Source organism: Channa argus, chromosome 16 (assembly GCF_033026475.1).
Source record: "Channa argus isolate prfri chromosome 16, Channa argus male v1.0, whole genome shotgun sequence".
Lineage (NCBI taxonomy): Eukaryota > Metazoa > Chordata > Actinopteri > Anabantiformes > Channidae > Channa > Channa argus.
The window spans coordinates 22,190,265-22,218,070 of NC_090212.1; the positions used below are offsets into that span (position 1 = coordinate 22,190,265).

A 27,806-nucleotide genomic window follows, 5' to 3' on the forward strand; every position below is an offset into this window, starting at 1 on the left:
TTCTCAATACAGGATTTAGAAAACCGTGACGTACGTTTTGACTGAAAACTTCAAATGGCCCATTTGAATACTTTTCTGAGGCCTAAGTACTAAATCTGAAAGTGTTATTTTGATGTAAAAAATAAAACTTGTGACCTCTTTAAAGGGCTTAACTTTTCCAAATGAAAATATATTATCTTACTAATGTTTAGTGTAAGTCGGGCAGGTGGACACCTTCAATTGATGGAGTGTAAATAGTTACACTCACCTGGCAACTTTATTTGTTATTCCATTTACCTGCTACTCCAATATCTAATCAGCCAATCACATGGCAGCAAGTCAGTGCAGTTGGGTGTTTAGACGTTTAGACGTGTTCATGAGGATCTGCATGAACCTCAAACTGAGCATCAGTTGCTTTAAGTGACGTTGAAGATCTGATCCACCGCAGAGCCCCAAACTCTGAAAGCTTCTAATTCTTCACTAGCAGGAGGACGTGGCCCTAGGACCACACACACACACACACACACACACACACACACACACACACACACAGTTTTCACCTCAGCCTTATCGTATCATATTTGCTCCTTTGTTTAGGTGTCTCACAACATATTCCGGACCCTTCCGCCCAGTGACAGTAATGAGTTTGACCCTGAGGAAGACGAGCCCACGCTCGAAGCCTCCTGGCCACACTTACAGGTAAACGCAGCCTCTCTGTGTTTTCCGTTAACATGCTGCATGTGTGTTTGGTGTGTGCACAAACGGAGCACTGAGTCAGTCAGTGAGCACAGCTTTTACTCTGTGTGGAGACGGTTATTTTGGAGGAAATGAAAACCATGGCAAGAACACTGTGACCGAAAGATACAGCTTTATTCATGCTACATATAACAAAAATATTCAAAGTTGAATAGAATTTTTTTTATTTAAAATTCTAGACAATCATTTACAGTCTACATGAAGCAAAACTCCAAATTTAAAAATAATTCCATTCATTAAAACTATGAATGAATATGATATTTTTTCATATTGTCATGTTTAGCTGCTGCAGCCGTCATTACTCTTTCCTTGTTGACTGGCAGTTCTCACATGTGCAGGCATCTCCATGGAAACACTCACAGCTTATCTTAGTGTTGTAACTCCAGAGTGAATGACGGCATAGGAAGCACTAATCTGTTTTTTGTTTTCGAGAAACTTATGATTAAACCAATAAATTTAGCATATTGCTCAGGGTGACACTGCTTGCAGTCATGGGTTAGTGGTCCTCTGTGCAGCAGCAGCATTAACGAGGGACGTGTTTAAAAGCTCAGCTAACTGCTTTCTCTTGCTTCTGGTGTTTTGTGTTAAGGTCGATGTCACAGTGCTACTGATTTCTCTCCTCAAATGTTTCGCTGAGTTATTCCTGTTTGTGGTAACATTCATACCACAAACATCATTACTGTTGCTGCTTTGTGGTTGTATTTGGCTCCTGGTGGAGCCTGTTGGTGGTGGGTGGGTTTTGTTTTGCCTCCAGTTTTGGATCTCAATCTGGAGCCAGGGTCTCTGGTCTCTCACCTCCCCTCCTCCTTTTCTGTGTGCCTGCTGCCCAGGACTCCTTTAGAAATCAGATACAAATCTCAAGGAAAAGCTTCCTGGTAAAACATTTACTTTTTGTTTTCTCTCATTTGCCCAAGTCATGAGCAACATTTTTTTAATCCAATCAAACTCCCTTTATCATTCAGATCCAGGCTAATCCAGACATTTTACCTGATCCACTCCATGTCTTCTGTGACCTTTGTTCCTCATTAGCTTTCCCTTTGAATCCAGCCCCGTCTCAGTGTTTATGGGTTAGTTTAGGGTTCTCATTTTTAAAAGGAGCATATCAGTTTCTGCGCCTTCCTTTTATTTATTCATTTATTTTTTAAGGCAGCTTGTTGTTGTGCAGTAGGAATTATGCCAGTTTGTATCCAGATCTAGTCCCATTTTTTTTCCGGTAAAACTGAGCACGTGTCAAACTGCGACCGGTCTTGCAGTCTTGCACACTGCATGACAGTCAGCTGAGCACAGATTCCATCTCGTTTTAACATCAGCTGTCCCTCTGTCCTCCTTGTCCATCCTTCTCTCCTTCTCCCTCCTAGTTGGTATACGAGTTCTTCATCCGGTTCTTGGAGAGTCAGGAATTCCAGCCAAGCATTGCCAAAAAGTACATAGACCAGAAGTTTGTCCTACAGGTGAGTTTTTTTCTCTTTGCTTTTATCTTCTGACCTTCGTGCTCCTTTGTGTTAACATGCTAACCCCCACTTTCTTTTTCCCCCCTCATCTGTCTGACTTCCCTGTCTTCGGTCCAGCTCTTGGAGTTGTTTGACAGTGAAGATCCTCGGGAGAGAGACTACCTGAAGACAGTCTTGCATAGAATCTACGGGAAATTCCTGGGGCTGAGGGCTTTTATACGAAAACAGATCAATAATATTTTTCTACGGTGAGTAGACACCCGTTCTTTAAATGTTGTCTCTTGGTATTGGTGTCATGCAAATGACACTATTGATTGTTCATGTTATTGCCGGAATTCTGTGTATTTTTGAGTCAACTGAACATAAAATTCTGTTCAGAGATGTACAGGTGTCTATTTTGTACTTATTACAACATTTATTTTGAAGAGAAAGAAAAGGTCAAAAAGAACTCATGTCTTTTGGCTTCACTTGTGACAAGATAAGGTTAAAAAAAGATGCCGACCTCATAACTTGGAATATTTGTAGCAGCCCTGATGTTTATGCAGGATAACTGCAGTACTGTGTTTTTCTTTGACCAGCAGCAATTTAGAGCCAATTCATCAGGAGCAATCTTTTATTCCTAGTGGTCAAATCAACCGACCTGCCTGGAATTATGTAGAACTGATTTGCCTTCTGTGGGACTAATTTGGTGATATAAATTAATATGATAAATTTCAAGGCAGTGAAATTTGTTTTGTTAATGATTTATATTGATCTTATGTACTCAAACAAAAGTCCATTTAAAATCATCCAGAGCACTAGAAACTGTTTTCAATTCACTCGGCCCTACAAGGGACTTAGAGGGTTAACGCCGCCTCATGATGGTTCAAACCATCAGCACTTGATAGCTTTCAGTCAGTATGTGCATTTACATGTTTGCTTTTTTCAACTGTTGCTAAGTTTTGTTTTTGTTGTGTGTGTTTTAACCTTTTTTGTGGCCCCTGTCCTTGGTCTCCCCCTTTTGTCTGCCTCCCTCTCTGTCTTCTCTACAGTTTTGTTTATGAGACAGAGCACTTCAATGGGGTGGCTGAGTTGCTGGAGATCCTGGGGAGGTATGTAGAGGCCTCAGACCATCACACACACATTTACATTCTGCTCTGTTAGCTGGTGCTGTTAGACTGAGACCTGAGAGCAACAGCAGAACGGAACTCACCCTGATATCTACCTGGTGTGTTCAGTCGTAGCCCTGTGAAAGTTGTTTCTCGTCTTATTTGATCAGAGAAGGCGAAAGATCAAAGAACGCGAAAGCTGAGTGGTGCAGCTCCAGAAAAAGAAGATTTTTACAGGGTAGAGATGTGACGTTGATGGCAGAGTTTGACTTGTAGATAAGAAATGAAGTAATCCTTACAAACTAATCCTTGAGTTGAGTGGAAAAAGGATGTTTGACGACTGTCACACACAGAGCACAGAGCTACAAGACTGATCGATCAATCAACCCAATCTAGTCTTGTATATTGTTTTATCATAATTTTTCATAATCTTTTGCGTTTTTTGGAATTGCTTGCTTAGGGATTTATCTGATGTAAAGCACTTCAGGTCAACTCCTGGTTGTTTTGTATAAAGACTGACTTGAATAGTGTGGTAGTTTTCTTAAAGAAGCATAATGTCTGTTCCCTCTGAACCTGAACGTTAGCTCATCACTTACATGTTGTTCATTTCCCCTCCAGGCTCGTTTGCCCTTTTTGTCTGCTGCTCATTGATCTTCCACTTGCTTTTAGACTCACAATGAAGCTCTTTCATGTGTTCATGTTTAATTTATGTTGATATTTTTTGTGTTTTCCTCTCTGTCTTCTCTAACCTTACACCCTCCCACTCTCTCTCTCTGTCTCTCAGTATAATCAATGGTTTCGCTCTGCCACTGAAAGCGGAGCATAAACAGTTTCTGGTCAAAGTGTTGATCCCCCTCCACACTGTCAGGAGCCTGTCCCTCTTCCATGCACAGGTAATATATGTAGTACTTTCTTTCCCGAAACAATCATAATATTACTCTTTAAAAAACGACTAGCAAACAAATTCTTAATCTTGTAATTGATAAAGTTGGATGACATCTTTAAAGCTTTAAGCACAGAAGTGTGTGTTTGTCATACAGTGAAGTCCTACATGTAAAGAGTCTTACAGACCTTTAAACCTGAAAAACCGATGTATGATTCCAAAAAATCAACAAGCAAAAGATCTGTTCTACTCAAGGTTCTTTCAAGTGACAAAAAAAATGTGTTTTAAAAAATCTGCTTCAGTTCAGTAAAATGTCTTTTTTTCCTCATTATTATTCACTAGATTAGATCAGTGTTGGAAGGATGGAGATATTACTGGCTGTAGCCTGCGCTGACATCACATAACATTAATTGTAGCGATGTCCCCATGGTGTCAGTATTGGGCATCAGGTCCGATGCTGCCTTTGTGTACTTGTACTCACTCATAAAACTGCTCCATTGCTGCATCTTATACCTTCTTAACGTCTGCAGGAAGGCGGGGGGGGAAAATGTGTGGTTTAGAGCGGTTGTATTTGTTTTGGCAGAAAAATGTGCGATAATTTCCGCTGTTGCTTAACTGCAGTAAATTGATGAGGAATTTACTGTCCAGCATCTCGTTGTAGGAGGAAAACATTTAAGTACTCATAGAAGTAGTCTGTAACTAGCAATTACTCAAACGTCAAGGCTTTTATTCAGTCTGTTTCAACCAATTAACTGTAACTATCAATGTTAATTGCATCTCCAGTAAAAGTCTGTTAATTGTCACTTCTGTATGAGTTGTAGTAGTAACATGCTATCAAACTCCAACCCGAGATCTAAGCTACCTGCAAGACTACAGTGCAGTAAAAACACATAGTAACCTGTGGTTTTCTCCCCCTGCAGTTGGCGTATTGCATTGTACAGTTCCTAGAGAAGGATCCAACATTAACAGAACCAGTAAGTCTTAGTGCACATGCTGTTTTCTTCTGCAAACCCAACTAACAGCTACGTGAGGACCTGTGACATTTGTCTGTTGTCGCGCGCGCGCGCACGCGCGCGTGTGTGTGTGCGCATCCTTAACAGTTTTAGAATGTGTGTGTTTGACTAAATATTATAAAATGTGTTGTGGCGAAAGGAGCTGCTGCATCTGCGAGATGTGTTTTTAAATCTTTCAGAAAAATGAGGTTAACATATTTTGGTCACACAGTTATGTCTCAAGCTGGAAACTTTTACTTCAATTAGTAGATCAATGAAACCGTAAGCTGCAGCTTTTCTGAAAATTTAAAATAGAAAGTTTTATCTTTTTTTAATACAAAAATAGCAAAAAGTATTTGGTGCTTTTCTTCATTGTCCATGTTCTTTTGATAAAGCAAGACAATGCAGCTGAAGAAGTCAACTTGAGATCTGGATCATTTGAACGGACATTTGTTTCTGTTTTCTGCCAGTTTGTAGACTAAACCATGAACCAAAAAAAATAATTGGTGGCTTTAGCAGTAATGAAAATAATTATTAGTTGCAGCTCCTTATTATAGTGTAAGTTAGAGAATCACATTTTCCACATTTTTTGGCAAAATGTTTAGAATTGAAGACAGTGTCCAAACCAGAGACCAGACAGGCTTCAAAGTGATTCTCAGTCGATGACGCTTCATTCCCCACACTGTAGAAACCATCGCAGCCTCACCAGAGCTTTAGATATTTTTGGATGCACATCCATCCTTAATAAAAGTAACAGAAACAAACACATGGAGGAAAACTGTGAGTAACGTTGTCTCGTTTTCCCTCAGGTCATCAGAGGCCTACTGAAGTTCTGGCCAAAAACCTGCAGTCAAAAAGAAGTGAGGCTCTTTCTTCATGTACAAACTGGGTTTGGTTTGGCTCTGTGAATTTGTGCGTCCTGACCTTTTTGTCTCGTGCTTGCGTCCAGGTGATGTTTTTAGGGGAGCTAGAGGAGATCCTGGACGTCATCGAACCCACACAGTTCGTAAAGATCCAGGAGCCGCTCTTTAAGCAGATTTCCAGATGCGTGTCCAGCCCACATTTCCAGGTCAGCGCCGACTAGCGTGTCCTGTCCTAATGAAGCCTCTAACTTTGAAGCGTCTGTTTTTTTAAAAAGATGTTTGAAAATGTGGAGATTTAAAGTGTGTTTATCTCCTTTGTTTCAGGTTGCAGAGCGAGCTCTGTACTACTGGAACAATGAGTACATCATGAGTCTGATCGAGGAGAACTCCAGTGTCATCCTGCCCATCATGTTTTCAAGCCTCTACAGGATCTCCAAAGAGCACTGGAACCCGTGAGTAACTTAAAGACAAAGCTTGTTTTCCACACAAAACTGCGTTGTTTGCTGATGTGCAGCAGGTTCAGCATTTTAAGCCGTTCTCAACACATCAGGTCTGTTTACTGTAAATAGTCGTCACCAGCGTGTCATTACTGCAGGAAACAAAATGTAGTTGGAATGAGAGAAACCTTCCAGGTGAAAATCATATTAGACTGGTCACCTTGACGTGATTTGCAGAAAGTGGATGCGAACAAGGATCAAACATTATGACCATTGACAGGTGAAGTGAGTTAACATTGATCATGTCTTTACAGCAGATCTGAAAGTGGGTGGGAAACATTAGACAGCAAGGTTTTGTGTTAAAAACTATTCCAATGGGCAAATTGTGTTGGCTGGACGACCACGTCAAAGCAACACTCAAACTACAGCTCCTGTTGGATGTTGTTGGTCTGCAGTGGAGAAACCGGCCAAGGAAGGAAAACTGGTAAATCAGCAACAGGCTCATCGATGCATGTGGACAGTGAAGTCTGATCCTGTAGAAGAGCTACTGTAGCTCAAACCGCTGAGAAGGTTAAAGCTGCTTTTGATAGAAAGCTGTCTGAACACAGGGGGCATCACAGTTTGTTGGCAAACCCGTCCCCAGTGGCCGTGCCGACCGTGATCACCATGGAAAGCATCTACAATAGGCTTGTGGGCATCAAACAGCATCGTCTGATTAATGCTGTTTTCTCTAACAATACTCAATAGTAGGTTATGGCTGATGGCTGTATTTTATTAGGCCTCCTTCCTCAAAGCCAGATTTTCATTATTTTATTTGTATTATTGTTTTATTTTTTTTATACCATGGTCACTGTCAAATTGGACGACATTAATAGGCTACAGGCTACTACTTGACTAATAACAGCGGTTCGGTGTCAGACAGACTTGGATAACTCGAATTAGCCACTCAGGAATTCAGGAAGTCCATTAGATTTGCAAATACTGAGACATGTCAGTTCTGATGGGATTTGTACAAATTTGAATGATCAGTTCAAAAGTATAATTGATTAAAAAGGATGTGTGTGCTCCCATCACACCACCTCTGTGTGTCTTTATGTGGCCAACTTTTGGGGGAAAATCACCAAAGAATATACTTTGTTGGTTTGTCATCATGAGCCATTTGTTTGGACACACAGACACCATCAGTTCCATTTTGTGTGTTCAGCCTCTCGATGGAAAAGTTAATGTGGAAGGTTCACGTTAACGATAAATATGGACGTCAGTGCTAGTTTTTCGACACGGATGGTGTTGAAAACGCTGGTTCAGTCATAGCAGTGGAGCAGAGTATTAATGTTTGCAGTTGGTGGGAAAGCAGCAATACGTTCTACTGTCAGTAAGGCTGTGTACAAGGTCTGACTACACAATATGCACTTGGACCATTTCCCTGGAAGAAAACAATAGAATCCGTGTGTGAAAAAGAAGAATTTGTGCAACTAAACTCGTCTTTACCTTGTAAATGCTTGATTTCCATGAAACATAAAATATAGATTCTGTAAGAAATCTGAGCTTCAAGTTGCTCTTTTTTATCCCAGTAAACTTTTATCCATCTTTTCTGAAGTTGTGAAGATATTGTAAAACTGTTTGTCTCTGTCTGTCCTCGCTCGTCTCAGGGCCATTGTGGCACTGGTGTACAACGTACTGAAGGCCTTCATGGAGATGAACAGTACCTTATTTGATGAACTCACAGCCACATACAAGTCAGATCGCCAGCGGTAAGAAGGTCACATTCACATTACAATCACTGACAAATGACTTTGTGATGTCTGCAGGGCGCTGCCTAACACACACACACACACACACACACACACACACACACACACACACACAGTGTTACCACAAACAGAAACAATAAGTCAATATTTACAAATGTTTGTCAAACCTTTAATAAATCTAATACAGAAAATGTCTTTTTTGTGGGATAATTTGTTTATTGGCCAATGAGATGCAAAGTTAGAACAAGTGTGACCCAGCTGGGTGTCACGTCAGTTGAGGAGGACATATTGGACTCCACTCCATTTTTAGAATGACTTTATTTTAGTTAGTAGTTATTTGCAGATTCACATTATATAATCTAACAATAAAATAAATGCATTACACGTCATTATCCGACCATAATGTGCAAATGTGCAGTGTGTTGTTGTTTTTTTAATGCAGCAATGCAGAAAGACAACTTTCCTCAGCCAAAATAAAACAGCACAGCAGCAAGCTTCTCTGAAACTGGCTTTCTGACAGAGATGCAGAATTTTGTAACCACAGCACAAAAACCCACTGCAGGTGAAAGTGCTGCACTAATTTTCCCACCACGACAGCTGGTGCTGGGACAGTTTCACCTGAATGTTTGACATTTATGACATGAGCACAGTGCATCATGTGCAACAGTCCCATGTTCTGTTTGCTTGAGCAATTAATTGCCATTGTCCTCTGGTCCCTTCTACTCAGACACACAATCATTTAATTCATGTCACATTCAGTGCACAGCAACTTTTAATCAGAATCAGGATGTAAATGTTCAAAACAAGCAAAAGTCCATCGATCCTTCGTTCACCTTAACTGTTGTTGCTAATGTTTTGATGTTTGAGGGAGACGACGAGACTAATGTCTGTAACAAAAAGCGTCTTTAAAAAATGCCCCAGTTTCTGTCTGAAACGTAAAAACCCCCCTGTCCTTTGTGTTTGGTTTGTTTGTTTACCCCAAAGTGAGAAGAAGAAGGAGAAGGAGCGGGAGGAGCTTTGGAAGAAGTTGGAGGACTTGGAGCTGAAGCGGGGCCTTAGGAGCGACGGGATTATCCCAACTTAACAAAGACAGCGCCGCGCTCCCTTCTGCCCCATCCACCTTCCCTCACCCTTCCTCTTCTGATTACCCCCCCCCCCCCTCTTCATCCTGACCCCAACTCCCACCCCTCGAAGCGCCCACATCAGCCATGTCTGCCCAGAGCTCTGAGAACTCCCCGATAAAGGCCATCGACACAGAGCACCCGCTGGTTTAATTGTATTTTCTTTTTCTTTCTTTCTTTTCTTTTTTTTCTCTCGTAAGTTTTTTGTTTTTTCTCCTGTGTTTGTGCAACTTACTTTACAGTAGATTCATCACGTCTGTTTTCATTATTTCAGCAGCACTGTAAATATTTTTTTCTTTTTTCCCCCCTTAAACTGATATTACTGCAAACGGAAAAACAAAACAATAATAATAAAAAAAAAAGGACGAAAAAAATAGAAAATGAGAAAATGACTTGTGTGGGAGGGGGATTTAAATAACATCAAAGCAAAGCTTTGGGACTGTAGGACAAGAAATGAACTATTAGAAAACAAAAAAAAGAAAAGATGCATTGATTTTAACTCTTCATCCCGTTGTTCTTCAGTACAGTCCCACGTGGAACTTTTATTTTCCTGGTTCACTTTGCTTCTCCTCTTGTTGCCTCCATCTGTCTGCCCCCCCCCCTCCTTCCTTCATCGCCCTGATGGTGCATCAGTCATCCCTGCTCTTGTGTAGGATGTCTGGATAGAATATGGGTCCCTCTCTCCCACCTGAATGCTCCTCACGGACAGCCCCCCCCCCTCCTTCTGTTTTTGTTTACTCCCTCTTTTTCTGTCTCTGGCCCTCATTTCTGTTTTAAACAGAAGGAAAACTGAACAAACACATTTCATAACAGGGACCTTCCTCAACACATCGACACACAGTTTAAAACCATCTTTTGAGTGCGTTTACATGTGTGTTCTTTCTATAGGTAATGGAGTCAAGTAGTTTGAAGGGTGGGGGGAGTTGTGATGCATCATTTCCTAGACAAAATTTGATTGTTGTTGTCAGAACATGTGTCCTGTGAAATAGCATCACTCCTCAGCTGAACTGGATGAATAATAAGAAGAGCATCTCCATAAGGACTGTAAATCATAGAAAAAGCTAATCAGCATATTTTGATTTTCATACTATGTTTGTGCTATAAAAGTTGCAGTACAAACTGCAGCGGATGATTTGTCTTGGTGTTCAGTCACCAAAATGTAAAGTGTGTATATATTAAAAAGAACAGTCTGAACCTAAGCATGAAGAAAAGTGTCATTCACACAGCACCATTAACCCAAATTTGAATATGCAGGACCACACATGCAGTACTTGTGGTTTGGAACTGTAGTAATCTGTCACTGTTGCAGAAATCGAAAAACCACATTGACCAGACAGTTTGAACTTCATTTCCATGTGTAGACAATCAGTCCTCAAACTCACACAAAAACAAAGGCAGAAGATTAGGAAACCGTGAGGAGATGCACACATGCAAGTTCAGTCCAGTCAGTGTCCTCAGCTTCACTGTGGAAGAACAGATGTAATGTCTCACTTATTCTACTTAAAAAGTAGTTTGTGTAAAATGTTGTCTAAACATTAAAACTCCAAATCGATTTCCTTTTTCATTTCTTGTTTGGGACTGAAGCTTAATTTCCCGCAGCTTTGTGGTTTTGCCGTCGTAGTTCGTGTCCAGGACCACACAGGTGCACTGAGAGGGAGTGAATGTTAAATAGGATTAGGTGGAATAGAATCAGTGTATAGATGCACTGAGTAGTCATTGATTCAACCCCCCCCACACCCCCGTCTATGCTCCGTGCCGCTATCACCTGGGGCACTGGTTGAGTGGAACTGTTGTCACATCCTGTGTATTTAAATCCTGTAATGGTCATTATTGTTTGAGGTTGTTGTGAGCTGTGAGACCCCAGGGCAGCTCTGCACACTCAACGTATGTTGCCACGTGTCTTTGTACATATCAGTCAGAAAAGTCCCAAATGCTTCACATGTAAACGCACTCGATGGATCTCCACCTCTAAAAATTGACCTTCCCCCCATCTTTTTTTCTCTCCTCTTCGCTCACCTTATAATCATACCAGGTGTAAACCCCCCTCCCCTCCCCCCGGGATCAGTCTGGCACTGGTGCCCATCGGCCATAACAGGGACGTAAAGATAAAAAGAAGTCTTCAGAGAAGCGCCAACACTCTTCCTCCTGTTGTGAAAAAATGAGCGCGCCCCACCTCGCTGTGCCTCTCCCCACTCCATTCCTTTCCCTGCCCGCCCACCGGGGTGGGGGCGTGGGGGGTGCTGCGTCGGCTCCACAGTATTACAACAACTGTGACAAAAAAAGACAACCCTGTACATTGTTATTGAATGCAGTACACTGATAATCTTGTATCTTGTAGTAATTTAGCCTCTGTTTTTTTGAGTAGGAAACAGTGGAGAGGAGTATCCAGTATATAAAGAGGTATTATGGAACAAGACTTCCTGGTATTTATGATAGTGCCTCCCACCCCTCCTCTTTTAGTCTCCTTCTTCTTTTCTGTCTCACTCCTCCCTCTTCTCCTGGTTTATATACCATTTTGAATATTTTGATGACGTTTCTTTTGACCATTGGATATATATATATATATATTTTTTTTTTTTTTAGTTGGGGAGGGAGGGGGGTATTAGAGGGTGAGGGGACTGTAGGTAGGCAGGGAACCGGGGTCAGAGGGTAGAGTGAGCGAGGAGGGGGGGTCGAGCGGGAAGGAAGACACGGAGCAGACTGGGAGTTTGATGGTGAACCTCCACCCCCTCCTCCTCCTCCCTGGCAGAATTAATGTGTGCTTCAGAATGGCCCAAATATAATATGATTTAAAAACTAAAAAAAAGATTAAAAAAGGGTTGGAGAAATACAAATGTTTAATTATTTTAAAAAATAAAGAGATATTAAATTAAACCTGTTTTGTGATAAAGCCCAGTTGCTGAATTTCTTTATTTACTGGGTTCACAGGTGTGTGTGTGTGTGTGTGTGTGTGTGTACATACATGTGTACATGTCTAAAAACATTTTTTACTTTTCGAAGGTTTGTGGCACAAATCTGATATTGTAGTTTCATATTACAAACAGGATCAAATTCTTGAACCTTACTTAATATTTCATCGAGTATTAAGATTCATCAGGAGGAAGATTTGAACATGTCAGTCATCCTCAGTCTTACGGAATTTGAAAGAAGCAACATTTGAGCTTCTGTTCCAGGAGAAACGTGAAGCAGAAAATCGGACGTTTTTCATTTGTGGCTCTAACGTCCAACACATCAGAGATGCGCGGAAACGAAACGAAACGTCGCGTCGGGCGGTGACGACACTTCCGTTTCCAAACGCAGCTTCGAAGCCGATATTCCCGGAGTTTGTGAAACGCATTAAAAACTTCGTCTGTTTTCTGAGAACATCTACGTCCCAGTCACATGAGCACTTTCCCCTGAAATGTGTAATAGTTCTTTGCCAAATCAAAGTATAACGTGCATATAAATAACAATGAAATGTAATCGAATATAAATATTGTACACGGGATTTACAATTGTTACATTTAGTCATTTGGCAAAAGCGACTTACAAATATTTTTGTGTTCTTTTGTAAGATTTTGAGAGTTTGGTGGCTCATTTACTTTATTCACACGCAATGTTATTCTAAAATGAAACGGCGATAACGCGCGTAAGTCACAGGAACTTGGCGCCGCACTTTTTTTTCCTTTTTTTTTTTTCAGAATTCTCCAAATCTTTGAATCAACGTTTCCATTAGAACTACACACATTTCTCCAGTAGATGTCGCCAAAGCAGTGACTCGTTTCAAAACACTGAACCGTTTCCTGGATCAAAGCTTCAGAAAGCCTCGATTCTCCCATCAATACAATACATTAGTTCCTAATTTATATACATACAATTTTTAGTAAACAAAAAAAGTGCATTTGTCAGGAACTACTTTCAGCAGCGCATTACATTTACTGCAATACTGTACTTAAGTACAACTACAATGTATTCAGAAAGTACTCACTCTCTACAGTTTGTAAAGTTACAGCCTTATGGATTAAATTCATTCTTTTCTTCAAAGTTCTGTAAATACCCCATACTGACAATGTGAAAGAAGTTAGTTTGAAAACAAATCACATGTAGATAAGTATTCACCTCCTTTGCTTAACACTTCGTTGAAGCACCTTTAGCACCAATTACAGCCTCAAGTCTTCTTGAGTATGATGCTACAAGCTTGTCACACTGATTTTTGGGCAGTTCCTCTTTGCAGTACCTCACATTTAGAACACGCAATGTGCCAGAGAGGCCCCCCGCATGGAGCTGCAGACCACCTCTCTTCAATGCTACATAATCGTCGTGAGATGCTTTATCTTATACTTTTTCTTACAGATATTCTTACAGATTCCTCTTTCCTGTGTAAAAACCTCCTTTTCTTTCACAGTGACCTTATAGGACAACGTAGACGTTCAGTTTCATGGCCGTGTGGTACAGTGACGTGAGCAGGTGTGAGGCAAATCCAGTGGCAGGACACTGAAAAGGTGAGCTGCAGTGTTTTTGTGTTGATTCCCCCTGAGGGTCATTGTTTTAGATCATACCCTCCCTCTCTCATCCCATTTCCTACCTGAATATAGTGAATGTAAAATGACATCACCCCATGTTGGGGGACACAGCGCCATATTGCAATCAGTGTGCTCTGTTTACCATTGCTCGCTGCAGTGGTTCAAATCCTACATGTCAGACAACAGGAGCTAAAGGAGCAAACACAAATTCCAATATATCAGCAAAAGGTCAGACAGCTTTTTACAAAGGTGACTTATGAGTTTGCATGTTCTCCCAGTGTTTGTGGTGTCTCTGGGGGCTTAGAGGTACAAAGATCTGCAGGTCAGATGGTTTGGAAGCTACATATTGCTAATTAGTGAGCACGAGTGCTTATCTCTGTCTCTCCCCTGTGATAGAATGGTCCCCTGTAAAGGCTGAACATGGTCTCTGATCCAACGGGAGCTGGGATAGAACCCGACTGCCTTTAATCTTTTAGAAGCAGAAAAAGGAATTTAGTGGCCAAGCAGCATCAAAATAAAGGTTTCATACAGCACAGGCTTATGTCAAGTTTCAAAAATCCTACTTAGCCCACAGTGGTCCCATTGCTTTTTAGTGAGATGGCCCCATTTCTGTTACACTGAAGGAAAATTAGACCTGCTGCTGCATTTCTGATCATCTGCAGCTGATTGTGCAGTTGCTTTGAATTTGCTGTGTGTTATTGGCAGAGCAATGATAGAAAAAGCCGTGTGAGTGACAGAACCCAGGGATGTAGTGCAGCTAGAAAACAGAGAACTGAACCTGTGTTACACTGTGGAGACGCTGTGACACGATACCTCGAAGGTTCATCCAGATAAGATCACGAGTGAGACTGTGTGGAGAAGAGGATGTGGTGGTTCACGGTGTGAAAGGCTGCAGATGGACAGAGTAGGATTAAGGTTTGTGTTTGTGTGGAAGTAGAACCAACAAAGGTTTAGATATTATAATATTATAACAGGAGAAATGCTGTTTGTAACACATCTTTGTATCTGGGCAAACTTGTATAAGCTTCTTACCTGATCCCTACGTTTAAGTGAAGTTGATGCAGGCAGCTGCTTCACTTACTCTTCTCATCGTGTGTTTGCTTAGCATTTTCTTCCCAGGTCCTTTTTATTTCCAGTCTAATTTTGAAACTAGTGAAAGGAAGAAAAGTGGATCAACATCTATTTGTAGATGATCTGCTGCTCAGTTTTGTGGAACAGTGGAATTTACATTCTTCTTGTCAATCAATCGTATTTGAATGTGTTTTAGCAGTAAATCGCTCATTAATTGAGGCTCTATTTTCTGTACATCAGTTCATTTACAGACAGTTAAATGTTCATCTTTGACTCATGTCATCAGGGCAAAAAATGTATCGCAGACTTTCTCATCCTGCAGCTCTTACTTCTTCCCGTCTTCTTAGACCCGATGGATCCTTCTGTATTTGCATCTCATTTTCCCCTCAGCACAGCTTTTCTCCTGAATGTCAAACACAGAGCCCATCAGTGACTTACAGCTAATTCCTCCCAAGAATCGCTGCAATACACTGCATCCAAACTGAGCTCAGCTTTGACAACAATGCTGTGGTAAATAACCATGTTTAACTTTCCTCTACTTTCCAGAAGTGCCTCGTTTGATGTGGAGCCCATCTACACGTTCAGAGCCCACGTGTATGTATCTGCATTCACGAGTCCAATGTTGCTATTGTTAGTAGATCTTCTTAAAGGCCTGTCGAGGGCTGGTGATGTCTGAGTTCTCCAGTTAAGACAGTTTCTCATGATATTGTTGGAAGCTAGGAAGCTTTTGAAGGTCTCAGTCTCTAATGATGGTCTCTGTTTCAGTGGTCCGGTGTTGTCGTTAGCGATGACTTCCAGTGGCGAACAGTGTTTCAGTGGAGGCATCGACTCGACCATCCAGTGGTGGAACATCCCCAGCTCTAATGTGGACCCCTACGACACCTACGGTACACACACACACACACACACACACACACACACACACACGCCCTTTTGTGTTTCTGTACTTGTGACAAGTTCCTGTCATACAGTGGCGACAAATGTGGAGGAAAAGAGCTCAGCTCCTTACAGCAGGAAATTACAGTCCAACCTACAACTAACAACTATTAGTTTGTCATCACTTTGAGACACAATGATCTGTAGGTGGAAGAAGGTTTTACTAGAGATTTGTTTTAAAGGACAAATCCTGTTCGTAATTAACTTGAGTTTCCTTGAGCAGTTTAGCTGGAACAGGGTTTAAATGAGGTAATAACTGAAGTTATCTCAGTGAGATCTGTGGGTAAGAAGCAGCAGAGGGTTTGGGGCCTTATTGATGATTCTAGATGTATCTGTAATATTTGAGGGAGGAGTCACAAGTCGTTGCTGCTCAGAGTTCAGTAAATACTTGGCCCAGCAGAAACCGGGTGTTGTTCTCACTGTCCTCATGTTACAGAGGCCATTTTTCTACATTTTAACGTAACAAAAACTGAAGATAATGTGTTGTATTTTCAAAAAATATGAAGTTATACATTTAAGATGTACTTTTGTCAAGTGCACATGAAGGAAACATGAAATTTGACGTCTTTATTCCAAATATTCTTTTATTAATTTTGAAAGTATTGTTTCTTCAGCAGAGCTTCTCCTGCATCGAATCTGCACAGCACTGCAGCTTGTGGGCCGCCTCCAGGAGCTGCCGCCTCCAGCCTGTGTCCAAGTCCAGGACGGAACATCTGCTCGAGACCTTCTCACCCTTTAGCTTCATGACCAGATTCCACCTGAGGACATGACAGAACCAGATCACATTCTCTCTCTCAAACACACCCCCACTCTCACCCCTCACTCCCACCCCCTCTCACCACACACAGTCTCTCACACCCACCCTCACACACCCACCCTCTCACCTCTCACGCTGCACCACTCCCAGGTTGGCTGCTTCAGGACGTTCTCCATCAACGACTCAAACTCTTGGCAACTGTTGTAGAAGTGACCAACAATGGCGACAATTTCTTTAGATTCCAAAGGAAACTGACCTTAAAAATGATTGAATAAAATATTTTATCAAATTTAACCCTAAAGGCCTTTTCTACAGGTTTTGCAGAAGGTAAATAATACTGGACAATAACCAAGTTCAAACTGCTAATCTCATACTTCAGTTAATAATTTGTAAATCACACAACGGCTCATGAGTCAGTAATAAGCCACAAATCAAAGTGTTTCCCTCAAGAGTATTTAGAATCTGTTCCTTTTTTAAAAAATGTTTTGTCTTTGGACCAGGGAGCAAAGCTACAAGACAAAGCAGTTTTCCTTTGGGAATAATAAAGTTGTTTGAATCACTTGTCCTTAAGTGTTTTTCGTCTATGGCAGCAAGACACATTACAGCATCCTTCACAAAGTCCTGCAGGTTAAACTGGACTAACCTAATACCCAGACCATCGCAGTCACACAGACGTCTACTCACAGTGAGAGCTGTCAGCTGTGAGAGCTGTCAGCTGTGCTGCACTCCTCGCCTGCTCCGACAGCCTCTTTATCTCAGAGGCGTAGGCTGCAAACTCGATCTCCAACCGCAGATGGCGCTGAAGCAGAGCCGCTGTGCTCGACTCGTCCTTCCCATAATCCTCGCTAGTCAACAGCGGTTTCCTGTCATTCAGCCAGGAGTTTCCCTCTGCTGCATCTGCAAAATACTGCACAGAACAAATGTAGTTGGTTCGTCTGCGTTAAACTAAAAAGATCTGGGGAACAACTAAATTGTGGTTGTTTATGGGGTTTGATGGCAGCTGTGTATTCACCTGTTTGATGGTGGCAGCAGCCTGCAGCCTGTTGCGACGCCCAGGTGGCTCCACTGCTTCTTTAATGTCCTGATCCATTTCTGGATAGCTCCTTGGTTGACCTGATTCCGTTTGGACAGCAGGTCCTGACCACGATCCTGAACAGCCTGGTACAGAGACTCCTTGGCCTGAAGCTCTGCCTCCAGAACCTACATTTATAATTATACTGTAATTCACTGAAATGCTCACCACAAACTTTTTGTCAATACGTACTTCTCTTTACATCTATGGTGTTTTTTCTCACACACATCATTCATCCATACTTTTTCATAGTCTGTATTGGCTGTCTGCTCGTTACTTTTAATAAAACAGTGCAGATTAAGAGCAATAATGATTCATAAGCAGAAACAAATATTTGTAAAGTTATTAATATTTCACATAAAAGTCTAGTTACTGCACATAAGTGTGTGGCTGAGTTTCACAGCTTCTGGGAAGAAGCACCAGTGTGTTTTTTTAATTCTTATTTAATCAACTGATTCTTTCCGGTTTATGGATTCTGTCTTTCACAAAGTGTTTTATTTTGTATGTGAACAGAAATAAAAAAAACTTTAACAGTAACTAACCTAATGTCCTTCATGACTAACCTGGTTGGTTTAATAAATTCTAAAAAGGTGTAAACTCACCTGCAACTCTTTCAGTTCTTAAGAGACGAGCTCAATGTCTCTGAGGACACAGAGTTTCTCAGCAGCCCCCTTTGGTCTTTGAGTTGCTGCAGTAGGTCCTTCCATTGACGACTAATGTTCTCCTCCCTTAAAAACACAAATACACATTTATATCAGGAAAACACAAAAAGTACCATTTTCATAACTTTGGGTTACACATATCTACAGTTCTCTAGGTAGCATGACCACGCGTCTCACATTGGAAAAAAAAACTTCTGCATGACATCATCCGAAGCTATGGCACTCATGTCTAAGTATGTCACTGTCCAAGAGGGGACACAGCACCGACTAATTTTAAACAACGTCCTCTTCCTCACAATGTACAAGCAAGGAGGTTGGTCTGGCGAGAAACATTTGTGGGAACGAGAGGAGCTTTTTGAATGATGGTCAGTGCAGATGGTCAGTAATCCCCTTTTATAGAGGGAGGGGTCTTCCCTCTTTGACACTGAGTGTGTTTACGTGGACTTTAGTAACCAGGTTACAGTTGTCTTTCTCTGGAAAGCGGATTTCTAAAATCAGAGCAGGGGATTAGTGAAACCTGGTTTCTGGTTTGAATGAGGACATTTCCTCTCAATGTCCCCTCAGGCCTTCTATGGATAATGCTCACACTTGTGCGTGAATCAGCAGTGTTTTGAATGTTACACTTTAATCTTTGTGGCTCTTGATTTGCAGTATGTGCATTAATGCTTTTAAGAATGTTGTGATGTTTAAAGTTGACTAATTTTTAGTTTCTGCTCCTGTATATATATATCAGACGTTACATTTGCCAAACTCACAAAATAATCCACAACTGATAGACAACAGTGTTACACACCCTCTGGGGGATTATAAGCCCACTGGTTGTTGGCTGCCAGCTGAGTCTTCAGACTGAACAGATGAGCTTCAATTGCTCCACGATCCTAAAGAAAGAAACAAAGAGACACTGGCATCATGACTGATTACTCATAATCAATAAAAAGCACAAAATACTTAGAACCTCAAGTCATTAACAAATTGTCAGAAACAACTCATTAACATTTATTTTAGTTTGAATCCATTTTTATATTAAGCTTAATATAATCTGAGACCATTATCTCATGTTATGATCAGATGAGATGCAGGGGGGACATTTCTGTGTTATTCTGCATCGTCAATACTGCAGCAGCGTCCTCACTAGTGAATTTCTTTGAACCAAACATCTTAGTTATGTTCAAATTTCACAGTTTGAGTTCAGATATTTTGATATTGTAAACAACACACTTTACCAAGGGCAGAAACTGAGGGGAAGAATAGTTAAGAGTTAGAATTCAGACTTTTGCCTGGTTTGTCAGCAGCACAAGTTTATAGCAAACTAAAATAGTTTTTTCCAAAATTATTACAACTTTTATTCAGAATATACACTCAGAGAGAGAAGGTACCAAATTCAAAAATCCAGACTTGCACAAACATTCAAAAACTAAAAACAACAGCACAGTAAACTGAAGATGTTCGCTCCATTTTAAGCAGAAAACCCTTGATGCACACAGCTAGTACAGCTAAGCTCCTCCTCCATCATCCTATGAATACATTGTTTTAGCTGCTGGAGATACAGGTGACTAGTGACATATTAGATCTGGAAAGTCTTTGGTGACATACCTGGACATGGGTCTGATTCATTACCTGCCTAATGAGTCAGAAGGTCCCCAGTTCACATCTACACGCCCACAGTCCAAAGACATGTATGTTTGGTCAACTGGTGAATCTAAATTGCCCACAGCTGTCAGAAAATTTCTGTCAGTGTATGTCTGTCTATCTGTGTTGGCCCTGGGATAAACTGAGACCTGTCCAGGGTGGACTGCCTCTCAGCTGGGACATGCTACAGGGACCCTGAACAGGAAATGCAGTTATGATCGGATCATTTTTACTCTATGTATGTAACATATCATGTCACATAATACTACACTCATTCACATGGTAGCAAATACATAAAATACTGCCATGAAGGTTTAATCAGATAATCATTGTGAGAAATGATTAATCCTTTGTTCTTTGTTTGTTGAATTAAAAAAAAAGAAAAAAACTACTTAATACATTTGCTATTTTTAAACTATTTGTGTGGTTTTTTTATGTCCCATCTCTTATAAAAAAAAATTTAGAAATGGTAAATAAAGAAATTAACTTTACTTTACTAAACTAATACTAAAGTAGTACTCTTAGTACTGGGAGTCTCCTTTAGGCTGCTACTTTCTCTGGGACTGTGATAAGAACTCAGTGGATCAGTAGTGTGTGCTCTACCTTCACAACAGTCCTGACTTTAAGAGGGTGTCACAGTGCAGGTGTACACTGACAGGTGAACAGCAATCCTGGTCAGAGAGGAGGATCTTCGGTTTGAATGTGCTGGTGTTTCACTGCTGCCTCTCATTTTTGCATTTTGCCCTTAAGCCGCCTGAATTTTTATTCCAAATGTTCAGATTTCCCCCTGAATCTCTGCACCTACAGAGAGGAATAGAAATATTTTGTGATGCTGCAGTGCCAACAACAGCCTGCAGAGGGCGACAAATTTTGGACAAACGACCATCTACATCTGAGTGTGTAGGGTCCCAACTGCAGTTCAAGGATGTTTAAGTTGTCAGCATGAAATAATTTACATTCATATATAAGACAACAGAAATCTACAAAGTTCACTGATTTAAGAGGCTCTGTGAATTTGTACATGCTGACATACAGTTAGGTAACAAATACATTTTGTGGGTTTCTTGCACTTAGAGAAGCTACAGAGTGGAGCCACACAGTTTCTTTCCTCTCTCCGGTTTGGAATTTTATGATCCTGCTGAGTCTAAATAAAAACTTAGCATAGCATAGGATAAGAGCGTGACGTAGCTCGTCACCATCTCAAAAAAGGTTGATTTCTAGTTTATTTTCAGGTACTTTCTTATTACTTACTTGAGTATTTCTATTTTATGCTACGTATACTGCACAGTTCAGAGAGGAACAGAGCACCTCGCTACATTAGACACTACAGACGGTATTAACAGCATAAAGTTAAAACATGTTTAAAACTGTCTTGATCAGTGTTTGTGTGCTGAGTGTGTCTACTGGACGTTTGCATGAAACTTTCTGTAATGATGAAAACAACTAACAATACTTAGAGGTGCAGGTGCTGTCTTTTGTTCAGACCTTAGCGAGTCTCTTCTGGATGGTCTGTCCTTGCTTCATCTTGGAGAAGTAGTGGTAGTACAGGGACACATAGGTCATGATGGATTTCTCGTCTGGATGAGGGACCACTATGTCGTCTACCTCCAGCAGCTGCATGATGCCGAACTCCCGCTCTGCCAGGGAGAAGGCCTGCTCCAGGTTATAACGGGGGTCATCACCGTGAAGGCGGCGGTAGTCGAATAGGTCAGGCCTGGGATGGAAGGAGAGAGGGTTGAGGAGATGGATGACGGAAACATCACAGGTGTGTGTGTTTGTGTGTGTGTTACCTGTGGATATGGATGAGGGCGTTGAAGGCAAGTCCGTCCCTCCAGCAGGAGGAGAAATCCTGCACATCGATCCCGTCATAGCCGGATGTTTTCCTCTGACACCAGATGAGCAAAGCTTCCTTGACCAAGCGATGCACCACTCTCCCTCCCAACCTGGTCCAGGTTGATGGGTCCAATCTGGAACCTGAGGATAATGATCCACAGCAAACCCAGGATGAGCATCTGGTCTCCATCCACCACATTCTCTGGACCAAGCAGATCCACCCGAATCTGATGGAGAAGACAGTGATTGGTTTTAATGTAGAGCTTGACAGAAACATGCAGGCATCAAAAACATTGCAGAGGTGAGTTACCTTAGTTTTTAGGAAGTAATAACGATGCTGCTGTTCTCCAGACAGTGGACTCTCAGTTTGCGTCGGCTGGGTGGAGGCAGCTTCTCTCTAGCAAACAAATCAGAATGACTCCAGGTTTCAGCTCCTGGAAGACGTCAGTCAGCTCCACATTCTCCTGCAAGAGGCCCGGATAGTTTCAGACTAAGAGCTCAAGTTTAACTCTGTAATTTTCCATCCAATCTTAAAAAGTTCTTATAATCTAGGGTTGAAGAATTATCAGATAAACAATTGACCTATATACTGTGGTTGTTTAGTCTTCAAGATGTCAGAAAAGATGTAATGACTCATTTCAACTACGTGAGCAAAGATATTTAGTTCACCATCAGATAAAGACAAAAAATCTTTACATGTGAGATGCTTAATTTGTGGTTCATGGCATTTTTACAAGAAACGTTACATATATTCTAATTATGTCCTTTTACTGGTAGTTTTACTAAAGTAATGGTGATGATACATCTTCGTACATGTTGTATACTGTAGTTTAAGTAGTAAATATACTGTTGTTCATTTAGAGCAATGAGAAAAACAGGTTTACAGCTCCAAAACTGGCAACATGTTCAATGTGAAAAGGTTAATTTCATCTCAATCATCTGGCGAGTTAAGTGCTGTGCATAAATAAGTATGTTACATAACATCTGTGTCCAGCCCAGTTGAGGACATCCTGGTTATCTGCAGGTCAGGGGCCCACTTTACCGAACGTCTATAAAAGGTAAGTGGAGCTACGTGGAGAAATTCCTACAAATAAGAGCTGTGTTGGTGCTAATCTTAGAGTCAGAAGTGTTTGTTCAAACAGCAGATCCTAAAAGTTCTACAATACGATTTGCAAATTTCATCAACCCATATTTTATTCAAAATAGAACATAACACGTTATCTATTAAACTCTCTTCCTTTTTAATTTTAGTGCATCTCTGATCTCTTTAAATGTCACGTTTTTTAAAAAAAAGGGTTCTGAGTGGCGTCGTTCGTGTGTGTAAAACATTGAGCTGTAATTCAGTTTTCTTGATATGCGAGTAAGTGTTATGTCATAAAACAGGAAACAGAGCCACCTGAACATGTTTTTTGATTTTTTTTAGAACGTCCTTGGTTTTATTTCCTTTTTCCTTGAAGATAACATTGTTGGTCAGGATTAATCACATTCCAACTAACAGAACCTGTTTATTAACCCCATTAGAATGGAAACAATACTAAGCATGTGGAATAGGGCTGAAACCTTTTAGTGGTTTGGTCTGAACATCAAGCTACAACCAAAAAGGTTTAAGTTTACTATAAAAATGCTTTAGTGACAGGAAATGTGCTTCTAACAAGCTGAAGTTGCCATTCTAAAAGTTTTGGCCATTTCGCTTTAGGGCGATAAGACCCACAAAGCTGCCCCAGCTTTGGTCTGTTGGAGAGCATCCTAGTTCCATCACACTGGCAGCTTTGCAGCCGCTTGGTGAGTGAGACCAGTCTGGGTCGATCAGCTTAGCTAATCAGTGTAGAAGAACAGACTGCAGTATTAACACCACCATGGTCGTAGGTCTTCTTATTCTCTTCCTCTGACACAACCTGCTAATTTGCCACTTGCCGGCCCAGATGAAGCCGACACAGCAGGGGGTCTTTAATGCCAGCGCTAGTTCTTGCGTGGGCTTGGTGTGTCAGGCCCTCAAACTAAATAGTTTCCACACTAAAGAGTGATGGGCAGATGGGGGCTCAAAGATTTGAGGCTTTCCCTCAATTTTGGCCCAAAATTGATTTGAAGGCCTGAAGCTTCAAAGGAAGTGCAGCAGACATCTCCACCTCTTAAACACTGGGACTGAAGCACCACCAGCTCTGTGTCCTCATTGCTTTTTTAATAATTCACTTTCACAGTTGATAGGTTTATAGAATTCATCATCTATACAGAATGATAATTAATAATACTTTTACATTGATAAAAGTACTATTTGGTACAAGGTGGTAATATGATCACATTTATGTTTTCCTAGTATGCTGTAATGTTTTTTATGGTTTTTATATCATTAATTTCCCTAATTTCCCCTCAAAACTTCAAAAACTCTGAAGCGGAGAAAACGTTTAAAGCGTCGGACGTCATCTGTCACGTGTTTTCATTTATTTAATACAAACACTGGAAGCTTCGGGAATAATTGTGTATTTAGAAAGTACTTCTTTGGTTTACATGACTTAAATGACTGGTTACAATATTTGTGCTGACTAATATCTCTAACTACAGGCTGTTTGTTGGTGAACTCACCACTAAATTGTGACATTTCTCAGGTAACGTGAGCTAACGTTACCTGAACTAGAAGGGCTTTTATCGGCTGGATGTTCCTGTAAAGTCACGTTTCAGAACAGAGTTCAGCATCGGTTACTTTACAATTAACTGCCGATGTTTGAAAATCGCTTTGAACCACTCACCGTGTATGAATCCGGAGAGAACCTGCTCCTCGTGAAGCACCGCTCCACTTAGCAGGTGTTCGCGGCGCCATGTTGGTTTGGGATTTGAAAGTTAACAATTTATATCATTCGGGGATTCGAGTACTTACAAAACTGAAATGACTGATTGAAAGAAACACAAGCTCGTTCGAGAAAGGGACATGTTTTAGCGACTATGAATGCGGAGCTTACAGAGTCACTGTGAGCACATCTGACATCGACATGGCGCCGCAGTTCTTCTTCGCCAGCGGAGGGAAACTTAATTGTGCTCGTATTGCTCAGCAGCTCTGTGCTGCCGCCAGCGGCCAAAAATCTATGACGATAATAATACAAATAATATTAAGAATTATTTATTTATTAGAAAGAACATGGACCAAATTATGTGGACATATGCTTTTTGTTTCTTAACCCTGTTTGCATTACATCAAGAGAAGGAAAATCTTGCAACATTTATACAATATTTCAGACTGTTTTTTTCCCCCGTGGAACAGGAAATACAGTCAGTGGTGTAAATAGTAAATATGGGTTACGAACAGAAGTAGAACACGGTGTTGGAATTGAACCACATGAGAATCAGCACAGAATGTGCGTGTAACCATAGAATGTAAACACCTTGTGATATTCTGCAGCTACAACATCTCAGAGGTATTATGGCCTCAGTGCACGGTGGATTAGTTTATCTCTGTTCTGAGTAGGATAAGATGATAAATGTGTGGGTGGAAACAGTGACAGAGTGGTTCTGTGCCGTTTTCTTCCAGCTGCCATCCTCCACAAATCTCGGAAGAATTCTGGGAATGAAGGTCAGCAGCAGGCCTCAGTGTTCAGCCAACCACTGGCAGCCAGTTCTCATTAGAAACACATGAAATCATAGCACAAGTGGAAGCTGTTAAGCCTGTATGAGCTTGAGAGAATATTTAAGTAATATTGTCAGCAGTGGAGGGAATTTTCAGAATCTTTACTAAAGTAAAAATACCAGTATTAGTGTATAAAAATAAACCATTACAACAAAAAAATAATTGTCTGCTTTTGTTAAAATACAGGAGTATTGTGATCACACTGTTCTACTTCCACAGAAAATCAGCTCTCTTTACTCTTTTAGAGCTAGTTTGACCCACTTTATGGTTCTCAACCTGAGGGCCAGGACCCTATAAAAGGTCCCCAGATAAATCTAAGAGGTCATCGGACGTTTGGAGGAAAATGAGAAATTTCTGATTCCAGTTGTTCCCCTAGTATTTCTGTGAATTAATTTTACTCTGTACCTGTGCAGGTGTTTCATATTTTAGCATTTTATGGGGCACAACTTTTTCCAACCTTAGATAAAAACTCCAACTTTTGACAACTTGTTTTCTGGTTCTGTTCAGTTACATAGGAAATTGATCATTAATTCTTTCTATAGCTTACTAAAAATTTGAGTGCAACATTCTTAGCTGAATATTTCTTTACAGGGGTAGTGATCTAAAAGTGGTACTTTTAGATCTTAGTACTTCTTTTAACACTGATCAAGTATTTGTCTAAATTATGCATAAATATAAAATACCAAAAGTCATATAAATATAACAAATATTTGAATGTTTTATGTTTGAAGTAAATAAATTTGTCCTCGATGTTCAGAGGGGAAATGTTTCTGAAACACCCAGTCTCACCACATTGTTTATTCTCCTGTAGACTCACATTAATCATGTGATGACCTCTCATAGTTCTGTGGTGACCCTTCAGAGGGGCCCTTCCCTTAGGTTGGGAGCCATGCTTAACGTATTATTATACCACAGATAAGGATAAAACCGTGTTACATGTTTGGCCACTGGTTAGTTTCCGTTTTAGGCTTGCGTTTTCACACTCAGGTCCCCAGTTTCCTGCTGTCGGAGACGATGATGGTGTTGTGTTGGAAGCAAGCAGCAGTAAGTTCAGTGTGGATTTCTCCGATTGTCTTGTTGCTTCTGGTCTGTGTGTGTGTCATGTGATTTCATTTAGTGTCATTTTTCTACAGGATAGTTTTGTTTCGTCTTGTTTCATATTGCATCATAGGTACTGATCTGTAATTTGTTCCCTGCAGACATTTAATCACATTTAGCTGACAGATTTAAAGATCTACTACTACTCTCCTTTCGGCTTTATCCCATGAGTTCGGGGTCGCCACAGCGGATCATTGTCCGCATGTTGATTTGGCACAGTTTTTACGCCAGATGCCCTTCCTGACGCAACCCTCCCCAATTTCTACAGGGCTTGGACCGGCACTGCATCGCTGGGGAGGGGGAATGGGCTGTTAGGGGTTCAGGGGGGGGAATGGGCTGTTAGGGGTTCAGGGTCTTGCCCAGGGACACTTCGACATATAGCCAGGGCCGGAGATTGAACCACTCACCAATGGTCCGTAAGCGACTGCCTTTACCAACTGAGCTATAGCCGCCCTTGACAGATTTAAAGATAAGAACTCTTAATTTTTAAATAATTACATGAGCGTATATCATAAATCAGAGTCAAAAGTTGAATTCAAATCCTAAAATGAAATGACTTTATACATATTGGTTGTTTTTCCTTGTTTGGGTGAACTTTAACAATGCAGCACAGCTTCAACAGAAAAATAGTTTCAGTCCAAATGAACTGAATCATTTCTGTTTTCATATCCTTGGAGAAGACGCTGTTCATCCACTTTGTGAAGGTTTTCTTCTGGACCGTCATCCTCTGCTCCTGCAGCTCCCTGATCTGGACCCCTGTCCTCCTCTCCCTCCATCGTGAGGCGCTGAAAACACACAGAACTAAAAATGGACAAAGCTGGGCTTTAATAAGGCAGGTACACAAATAGAATAAACAGCAACTTGGATCTGTCACATTTTTGTAATTTACATTTTTTATTTCTGCTGACAGGAAAAGTTTCACTTCAAATACAACACTGCTGTAAACTTCCTCAGCTTTTATAATCCACGCAGTCACCAAGTGTCCTCACCTGTGTGTGCGTGTGTCCTATAACTTTTTTGATCTTTGATTTCGCACCAAAGCTCTTTTCTACACATTCTAATGAAGATGTGACGACTCATCACTGCGTCCCCCACGATATACATGGGAAGTGATGGAAAACCTATAAAAAGGGGATGTTGAAGAAGCAGTTCAGCAGGTCTGAGCATGTGCAAAAAGAGTTGGTATTTATTAACAAAATATAAAAAACAGAAGCAAAACCAAAATCCCGGGTGGTGGAACTTACCACCTGCACAGGTAAGCATGGGGTGAGCTCAATCACATTTTACACGTTGCTTTAAATAATGGACA

The 27,806-nt window shown here is 40.9% G+C and overlaps 3 protein-coding genes across 12 annotated transcripts in view; 2 read left to right on the top strand and 1 right to left on the bottom strand.

The window, feature by feature from the left end:
• Positions 1-11,775, top strand: part of ppp2r5eb (protein phosphatase 2, regulatory subunit B', epsilon isoform b) — a 38,190-nt gene extending 26,415 nt beyond the window's left edge. For all 7 annotated transcript variants that reach the window (XM_067478865.1, XM_067478866.1, XM_067478868.1 and 4 more), the window contains 11 exons: positions 577-678; positions 2,094-2,186; positions 2,304-2,434; positions 3,218-3,277; positions 4,059-4,167; positions 5,078-5,131; positions 5,959-6,009; positions 6,099-6,218; positions 6,337-6,464; positions 8,099-8,200; positions 9,185-11,775. In XM_067478865.1, the coding sequence (XP_067334966.1) occupies positions 577-678; positions 2,094-2,186; positions 2,304-2,434; positions 3,218-3,277; positions 4,059-4,167; positions 5,078-5,131; positions 5,959-6,009; positions 6,099-6,218; positions 6,337-6,464; positions 8,099-8,200; positions 9,185-9,284 (1,050 nt within the window). In that variant the 3' untranslated portion in view covers positions 9,285-11,775. The remainder of the gene's footprint in view (positions 1-576; positions 679-2,093; positions 2,187-2,303; positions 2,435-3,217; positions 3,278-4,058; positions 4,168-5,077; positions 5,132-5,958; positions 6,010-6,098; positions 6,219-6,336; positions 6,465-8,098; positions 8,201-9,184) is intronic.
• Positions 11,776-14,172: 2,397 nt separating this feature from the next.
• LOC137101046 (striatin-3-like) lies at positions 14,173-16,587 on the top strand. 2 transcript variants are annotated; one of them, XM_067478889.1, is made up of 3 exons: positions 14,173-15,488; positions 15,660-15,781; positions 16,445-16,581. In XM_067478889.1, the coding sequence occupies exons 1-3, from the start codon at positions 15,415-15,417 to the stop codon at positions 16,567-16,569; spliced, it is 321 nt and encodes a 106-aa protein (XP_067334990.1). In that variant the 5' UTR covers positions 14,173-15,414; the 3' UTR covers positions 16,570-16,581. The 2 variants fall into 2 exon arrangements, with proteins under 2 accessions (XP_067334990.1, XP_067334991.1); XM_067478890.1 differs by having other exon boundaries at positions 14,181-15,488; positions 16,448-16,587.
• Positions 16,588-17,647: 1,060 nt separating this feature from the next.
• LOC137101041 (alpha-actinin-4-like) lies at positions 17,648-27,513 on the bottom strand. 3 transcript variants are annotated; one of them, XM_067478881.1, is made up of 7 exons: positions 24,528-27,513; positions 22,094-22,247; positions 21,741-22,010; positions 21,436-21,664; positions 19,115-19,199; positions 18,262-18,387; positions 17,648-17,787 (listed from the first exon to the last, which is right to left on the bottom strand). In XM_067478881.1, the coding sequence occupies exons 3-6, from the start codon at positions 21,980-21,982 to the stop codon at positions 18,320-18,322; spliced, it is 624 nt and encodes a 207-aa protein (XP_067334982.1). In that variant the 5' UTR covers positions 21,983-22,010; positions 22,094-22,247; positions 24,528-27,513; the 3' UTR covers positions 17,648-17,787; positions 18,262-18,319. The 3 variants fall into 3 exon arrangements, with proteins under 3 accessions (XP_067334982.1, XP_067334981.1, XP_067334983.1); XM_067478880.1 differs by having other exon boundaries at positions 21,741-22,247; XM_067478882.1 differs by lacking the exon at positions 17,648-17,787 and adding an exon at positions 20,554-20,751 and having other exon boundaries at positions 18,348-18,387; positions 21,741-22,247.
• Between the last annotated feature and the right edge of the window lie 293 nt (positions 27,514-27,806).